At 43.8% G+C, this 8,558-nt stretch overlaps 1 protein-coding gene across 1 annotated transcript; it reads left to right on the top strand.

The window, feature by feature from the left end:
- The first annotated feature begins 1,255 nt into the window (after nt 1-1,255).
- LOC123772020 (uncharacterized) lies at nt 1,256-4,092 on the top strand. Its single transcript, XM_069337490.1, has 2 exons — nt 1,256-1,900; nt 3,001-4,092. The coding sequence occupies exons 1-2, from the start codon at nt 1,256-1,258 to the stop codon at nt 4,090-4,092; spliced, it is 1,737 nt and encodes a 578-aa protein (XP_069193591.1).
- The last annotated feature ends 4,466 nt before the right edge of the window (nt 4,093-8,558 follow it).

Raw genomic sequence — 8,558 nt, 5'->3', positions numbered from 1 at the left:
TAGCAGTAGAGAAAGAGTCCATACCTCGACTTAACTTGACAATCACACAATCGACTTGAGAATGGTCCAGGACGGACCGAAACGTCGTCGTCGTCCCTTCACTTTCTAGTATGTGGTCTGGTGAACATATTGCAATATTGTGACTCCTCGTCTGCAAGTCGTACCTCCTATAGATGCAAGCAATGGCCAGGTCAGGTCAGGTCAAGTGAGTAGGAGTTAATAGTGTTGTCAGATATCTCGTGGCCTTGTTAATCCGTTAGTGATTACCGATCTACATCAAAAAATACACCACAGGATCTTACATTGCCCGCAACAGTTGTAGGAAAGATGGAAGCCTTGGCTGAAGGGACGGGAAAGCGTCAAGCCATTATGACTCTATATAGCACTTGGAAGGGGTCAGGATAAGGATTTGGGATGGGACGGGGGAATGGTGCCTATCCACTTGGACAGTCGGGGATTGAACGCCGACCTGCATGACGCGAGACCGTCGCTCTACCGTCCAGCTCAAGTGGTCGGGCACCTGCCGTGGAGCTTAGTTAATAAGCACCAGGACAGGTGGTATTACTTCAAAGTCCAGAGAGTTCGGGTGGCATCTGATATATGTAGATATCACATTCGTGGAGAATTCGTTTGGGTTATCGTTCTTCAGTGTGTTTGTGGGGTCACTGAAGATGGAATCATACTGTACCATTTCTTTGTTATCTGTGAAAGTGTTATCTCCCTTCTGCAGGGGACCAATGCTAGATGTAGTTTTGCTTTTGTTATTTCATAAGAGAAGAACTAAGATTCCTCTAATTTACTGGTGACCTTTTGCTCTCATTACTTCTCTTGAACTTTATGTTTCTTATAGCTTTAGCTTAATTATTTTTGTTTCTCTATATAGCTTTCCTTGTCAGTACTGGGATAGAATTGGGCTTTCAAGTTCTTCCTGTTTTCTTCGTGTAAAGAGAGAACGCCGTTTTCTTTCAATTTGCATATTTTCTCTTTTTTTTCTTAGTGGTATGTTGCTTGAGCATATTTCTAGAGCTGCTGAGTATATTTTTTTAGGTTAGCATCTTCTAGCTGTTCTTCCCAGCTTATTTCTGTGGGGGTGTTGGCCTTTTTTTTAGTTCCCAGTTAATTTCTTTAATATTAAAATTGAATTTCCTAAATTCTCCTCCTCTAGGAATTCGGAGTGTCTGCGTGGGTCTATTGAACAGTTCGTCTGAACTTCTCTTAGGGTTTTGATTTGATTAACATGTATTTTTGTATCATTATGTTCCCGATTAATTCTTCGTTATTGGTGAAAATAAACACCTACGCCCACGTCCTCACACTCACGCCCATATCCTCACGCCCCATGCTCACACTCACGCCCACATCCTCACACCCACGCCCACATCCTCACACTCACGCCCACATCCTCACACTCACGCCCACATCCTCACACCCACGCCCACATGCTCACACTCACGCCCACATCCTCACACTCACGCCCACATCCTCACACCCACGCCCACATCCTCACACTCACGCCCACATCCTCACACTCACGCCCACATCCTCACACCCACGCCCACATGCTCACACTCACGCCCACATCCTCACACCCACGCCCACATCCTCACACCCACGCCCACATGCTCACACTCACGCCCACATCCTCACACTCACGCCCACATCCTCACACTCACGCCCACATCCTCACACTCACGCCCACATCCTCACACCCACGCCCACATCCTCACACTCACGCCCACATCCTCACACTCACGCCCACACCCCCACACCCACATGCTCACAAAAGTGCCTGAGCCTCCTCCTCCTCCGTGGCGTGGTCCGAGACAAGGCCAAGACAGTAGTCGGCGGGAAGCACCGGAGTGTAGCGGGAAGAAGCCCGACCTTCGTCAGGGGTCACTTGGTGAGCACTATATATTACCAGAGGCCCGGGCACGCCCTCCACGCCCCTCTTCAGGAAGGTCACCCGCGCCTCCTCACCAGCTGGAGGCGTCATGCTGGGATTACTGCCTCTGCTGACTCCCTGTCATATGTGGGATTGATGGTGTTCATTGCTAGGGTGGCTGGGTGTGTGTGTGTGTGTGTGTGTGTGTGTGTGTGTGTGTGTGTGTGTGTGTGTGTGTGTGTGTGTGTGTGTGTGTGTGTGTGTGTGTGCGTGTGTGCGTGTGTGTGTGTGTGTGTGTGTGTGTGTGTACTCGCTGGAGTGTACGCTGCTTCAATATACTGAAATCTGCAGGGGTTAAGCGTTAGCTCTTGAGACCCCATCTTTAATAGACTCCGTTTGTCTAATGCAGACTTCCATCTCTCTCTCTCTCTCTCTCTCTCTCTCTCTCTCTCTCTCTCTCTCTCTCTCTCTCTCTCTCTCTCTCTCTCTCTCTCTCTCTCTCTCTCTCTCTCTCTCCCCCTCTCTCTCCCTCTCTCTCTCTCCCTCTCTCTCCCTCTCTCTCTCTCTCTCCCTCTCTCACTTCCATCTTTGGTTTCCATCCATGTCCACATGTTAGTTTTGCCTCACTTTATGCGTTGACGTTCAAAACGTCGTCACATAAGGGTCCAGGACGGACCGAAACGTCGTCACATAAAGAGCCCAGTACGGACCGAAACGTCGTCACTTTCATTTCATAAGTGAGAGTTGGATTAAATGTCTCCAACCCCGTTACTGTGACGAATTATCTGCAAAACAATCATTTTTAGTGAGCAGATCAATTCAGTTGGCACAGTATCCAGAAGCAATCCCGAATCAACGTCTTCGACGTCGATTCGACGTGGATTCGACGCTCCTACTGAATATTGTGGCCACTGGGAAAGGGGTTGTAAGGGGTGAAGGCATCTCGATGATAAGAACAAGAGATCAAAGATAATAATATTGATTCGGTTGGTTTGGGAGAGGGATTTAATGCAAGGAAGAGACGGACGGTGAAATTGGAAATTGGTTGCTGCGAGGAGCAGGTCTCAGGGAGAAAGTACACATCTCAGGGATGTGCTATACCAAGATCCCTATCTCAGGGATGTGCTGTATCAAGATCCTCATCTCAGGGATGTGCTATACCAAGATCCTCATCTCAGGGATGTGCTGTATCAAGATCCTCATCTCAGGGATGTGCTATACCAAGATCCTCATCTCAGGGATGTGCTGTATCAAGATCCTCATCTCAGGGATGTGCTATACCAAGATCCTCATCTCAGGGATGTGCTGTATCAAGATCCTCATCTCAGGGATGTGCTATACCAAGATCCTCATCTCAGGGATGTGCTGTACCAAGATCCCTATCTCAGGGATGTGCTATACCAAGATCCTCATCTCAGGGATGTGCTGTATCAAGATCCTCATCTCAGGGATGTGCTATACCAAGATCCTCATCTCAGGGATGTGCTGTATCAAGATCCTCATCTCAGGGATGTGCTATACCAAGATCCTCATCTCAGGGATGTGCTGTATCAAGATCCTCATCTCAGGGATGTGCTATACCAAGATCCTCATCTCAGGGATGTGCTAGACCAAGATACTCATCTCAGGGATGTGACAGACCAAGATTCTCATCTCAGGGATGTGCCAGATCAAGATCCTCATCTCAGGAATGTGCCAGACCAAGATCCTCACCTCAGGGATGTGCTAGACCAACATATTCATCTCAGGAATGTGCTATACCAAGATACTCATCTCAGGGATGTGCCAGACCAAGATACTCATCTCAGGGATGTGCCAGACCAAGATACTCATCTCAGGGATGTGCTATACCAAGATCCTCATCTCAGGGATGTGCTATACCAAGATACTCATCTCAAGGATGTGCCAGACTAAGATACTCATCTCAGGGATGTGCCAGACCAAGATACTCATCTCAGAGATGTGCTATACCAAGATCCTCATCTCAGGAATGTGCCAGACCAAGATACTCATCTCAGGGATGTGCCAGACCAAGATACTCATCTCAGGGATGTGCCAGACCAAGATACTCATCTCAGGGATGTGCCAGACCAAGATACTCATCTCAGGGATGTGCCAGACCAACATACTCATCTCAGGGATGTGCTAGACCAAGATATTCATCTCAGGGATGTGCCAGACCACACCGGGATGTGCTGCACTACGCCTGAGTTCTTTTTGTTAACAAACTTAATATTCTGGAAGAGTTTGTCCTAAGAACTGGAAACTATAAGGTTAGTCGTGTATAAGGTGGTCTTAAAAGCTAGCAAAAAAACTTGGGTTTGGTTAAGATCACAAACTATAAATGGATAAAAGTGATTAAAATGATTATCATATTTGTGGGGGTAACGGTTAACTGGATGTGTGGGGTGAGGGGGGGGGATGGTTGAGGGGGGAGGGATGGTTGAGGGGGGGGGGATTGTTGAGGGGGGGGGATTGTTGTTGGGGGGGGGGAGGTGTCTGGATGTGGGAAGGTGTAAGGGGGTGGTGGTGGGTGGATTTTTTTTCCTACCACAGATGTGACCAGACATTTACAATTGCTAACGAGCATATATACATTTTTTTGTCCTCCATGGATAGGGATAGAAAGTAGTTTTATATATATATATATATATATATATATATATATATATATATATATATATATATATATATATATATATATATATATATATATATAATTTTTTTTTTTAGAAACTAGAGAACAAAAATTCAAACTATAGACTAGAGTACAAACAGTACAAACTAGACAAAAAGTACAAAAAAGTACAAACTAGAGAACAAAAATATATACACTATAAATAATAAATAAAATCAACTCAACAACGTGCTTCAGAGAAGACAATTATTATGTAATCAACTGAGTCCAGGACTCAGGTCTCAGTCTCGCGATCGTGAAAGACTTTCCAAGGTGTTGCAGCCCGTCCTTCAAACAAAGACCCAAAAGTGATTCCATCCACCCGCCAAACCCGCTGTTTATGAATAAAAAACGGTTTACACACGACACAACTGATGACGTTCGAACACTTTCGGAACAAGTGCTTCACAGCGAACCGAACCACAACGCTGTAAATGCTTCACCCACGTACTACAAATACAAATAATCGCCAACAGAACCTTAACACCTAACCTAAGCTATGCCTATAAATGCACAATATGCTAATATATTATAATATTAATTTATATTTGAGACAATTCCCGTTTCGAATGAACAGCATGTTAAAATTTATGAATGTGTCTGTGGGGTCGACCGCTGGATGGAATGGACTTGAGTCGAGGACGGGTTGAGGTGTTGAGTGCTTGACGTGACGAACTCAGGGGCCTGATTCACGAAGCAGTTACGCAAGTACTTACAATCCTGTACATCTTTTCTCAATCTTTAGCGGCTTTGTTTATGAGCTCCGAAGCACCAGGAGGCTGTTTATAACAATAACAACAGCTGATTGGCAAGTTTTCATGCTTGTAAACTGTTTAATAAATGTAGCCAAAGCCGTCAAAGATTGAGGAAAGATGTACACGTTCGTAAGTGCTTGCGTAACTGCTTCGTGAATCTGGCCCCTGGACAGCGACATCGCTGTAGGTGAAATGGTTCTTGTCCTCGCTGTGATCGAGAAGAGGGAGCGCCCTGCGTAAAAGGCAGATTGGAGAGGTAAGTAAGTAATTGAATTAATATTACATATAAGTTTATGGAGGTATAAATACACACAAAGGGACGAGGTAGCTCAAGCTATTCTCACCCCGTTCAGTACAACCTGTTCATATATATATATATATATATATATAATCTTTGGACAACACCCACCAGTGGGACTCGAACCCAGAAAGCACAACTACCTTCCAGTAGCTGGCATAACTAGTATGCTTTAACCCACTACGCCATCAGACCTTACAAAAGAAGTAGATAGTTCGAGATATATATCTCAAACATCTCCACCTCCTGAAGGCACCTCCCGAAGACCTTTTGTGGATAAATGGGTTTAAAGACAGACTTGTGGATAAATGGGTTTAAAAGGATTACGAAGCCACGAACGCCCTAATACGAACACCCTAATATACAAGCTAATACGAACACTTGACATAATGTATATATTTAGGGACTGTGTCGAGACCTTTTGATAATGGGCAGACATTTAATATTTAAAAATGTCATCAATATTTGATGAAATACTTTGTTAGGAAGAGTTCAGTATTTTATACAGTACTTTGCGTCTGTTCACTATCAGTGAATATAGGTACCTGGGAGCAAGGGGACTGTTGTGGGCGGCATTTTGGAGGAAGATCAGTAGTTAGCTTAGGGGGGGGGGTTTGAGGACCTCGATAAGCCTAACAGACAATGGGAAGCGTAAACAGTGGGAACAGAAGCAGAGATTTAACCAACTAGCGGTCATTAACGAGCGGGCATGACAATTCGTCCTTCAAACTAATAGGTCGCGTTTTGTACGTTATGGTGACCAGCGTTACCAATACAAGCTACAATAAAAAGTAACGGCTCACAAATATCTACTTTTCTATGCGTTGTCCCCGATAGGTTAGGTGGGTTGCTTGGGTTCGTACGTTCTTGGTTAGTCAAACTACTCTTTATATATATATATATATATATATATATATATATATATATATATATATATATATATATATATATATATATAAATGAGTAGTAACACACACACACACACACACACACACACATATATATATATATATATATATATATATATATATATATATATATATATATATATATATATATATATGTGTGCTTTAAAAGAGACTAATGTCGTCTATGCCTTCAAATGCCCACTTGGGGACTGTAAGCTCCAAAAAACCCAGTATATAGGCAAGACAACAACATCTCTTTCTAGGCGTTTAACGATGCATAAGCAACAGGGCTCCATTAAGGAACATATAATCTCTTCCCATAACCAAACCATCGCCAGAGAAATCCTAGTAAACAACACAGAAATCATCGATAGATACAGCGATAGCAGGCGGCTTGACGTTTGCGAGGCACTACACATCAAGAAGTCAACACCAGCAATCAACAGCCAATTATTGCACAACTATATTCTACCCACCTCAAGACTCCGCTCCAATATAGAAGCATCAAGAAATATGGACCAATAGGCTTTCTACAAACACTTCTATTCAATACCCATTGTTTCTGTTCTGTCTTGTGTTGATACTTTTAATACCCTATTAATATCCCCTCCTGTTCTGTCTTGTGTTAATGCCACATCACCCTTCCCACCTCACTCAAATGTAGATATAAAATCAGAGATACGTTCTAATCAGTTGTGTATTTGTGAAGTCTTTGAAAATGTAATAAGTTTTACGAAACGCGCCCGTGTCGCGTCAGACTAGAAATAAAAATGAATTTTGGAGAAGTGATTTTTGATTTACCTCCAACAGTGAAGCGTAATGTACGAAAGATTGAGAAAATTCGTGTTAGAATTATTAATCTTACTTTTTCGGTCATATTTAATAATATATATATATATATATATATATATATATATATATATATATATATATATATATATATATATATATATATATATATATATATATATATATATAGTAGTTTGATATATATGACTAGTCAAACTATACATATATCCTCATCCCACCTAAGGCAGAACTAAGTAACACTTAGTGGGCCAGCCAGAGGCTTAGGGCCCGCACAGAAATATTCCCCCCCCCCCCCCACCCACAAAAGAAAAAATGGTTAGGTTAGGAGGTTGGATTTGTTACGTATTGGCAAATGCAGAGTAGGATGCTGGGTTACCACCCACAACAGCCTGTTACCTAGCAGTAAATAGGTACCAGGGAGTTAGACAGCTGCTACGAGCTACTTCCTGGGGGTGTGTAACAAAAAGGAGGCATGTTCGAGGACCGGGCCGCGGGGACGCTAAGCCCCGAAATCATCTCAAGATAACCTCAAGACACGTGCCTCTAGTTCAAGGGTATTTGCTCCACACCTCACAAGCTACAGACAAAAACTGTTGTTCATTAATCACGAAAGATTTTTGCCACTTCTCAGAGAATAGATCTTATTCACAAAGGTGAGAGGGGGGGGGCACTGTGATGGGCACGGGGGGGGGAATGGTAGGTGAGAAACGGGTGAAGGTGGATGAGAAAGGGAGGAAGGGGTGAAGGTAAAGGGGAGAAAAGGAATGCAGGTGATGGGAAGTTGTATTAATGGTATTTATAGTGAGAGCTATTGTAGTCTTGCTGGCCGCCTTGCTGACACGATGTACAGGAGTTTTAACATAGTCATGCAGTCCGTCTCTCTCTCTCTCTCTCTCTCTCTCTCTCTCTCTCTCTCTCTCTCTCTCTCTCTCTCTCTCTCTCTCTCTCTCTCTCTCTCTCTCTCTCTCTCTCTCTCTCTCTCTCTCTCTCTCTCTCTCTCTCTCTCTCTCTCCCTCTCTCTCTCTCTCTCTCTCTCTCTCTCTCTCTCTCTCTCTCTCTCTCTCTCTCTCTCTCTCTCTCTCTCTCTCTCTCTCTCTCTCTCTCTCTCTCTCTCTCTCTCTCTCCTCTCTCTCTCTCTCTCTCTCTCTCTCTCTCTCTCTCTCTCTCTCTCTCTCTCTCTCTCTCTCTCTCTCTCTCTCTCTCTCTCTCTCTCTCTCTCCCTCCCTCT

This window comes from Procambarus clarkii, chromosome 38 (assembly GCF_040958095.1).
Source record: "Procambarus clarkii isolate CNS0578487 chromosome 38, FALCON_Pclarkii_2.0, whole genome shotgun sequence".
NCBI classification, from domain to species: Eukaryota; Metazoa; Arthropoda; class Malacostraca; order Decapoda; family Cambaridae; genus Procambarus; species Procambarus clarkii.
The sequence above is the reverse complement of the archived record's forward strand: the minus strand, read 5'-3'. Positions and strand labels throughout refer to the sequence as shown.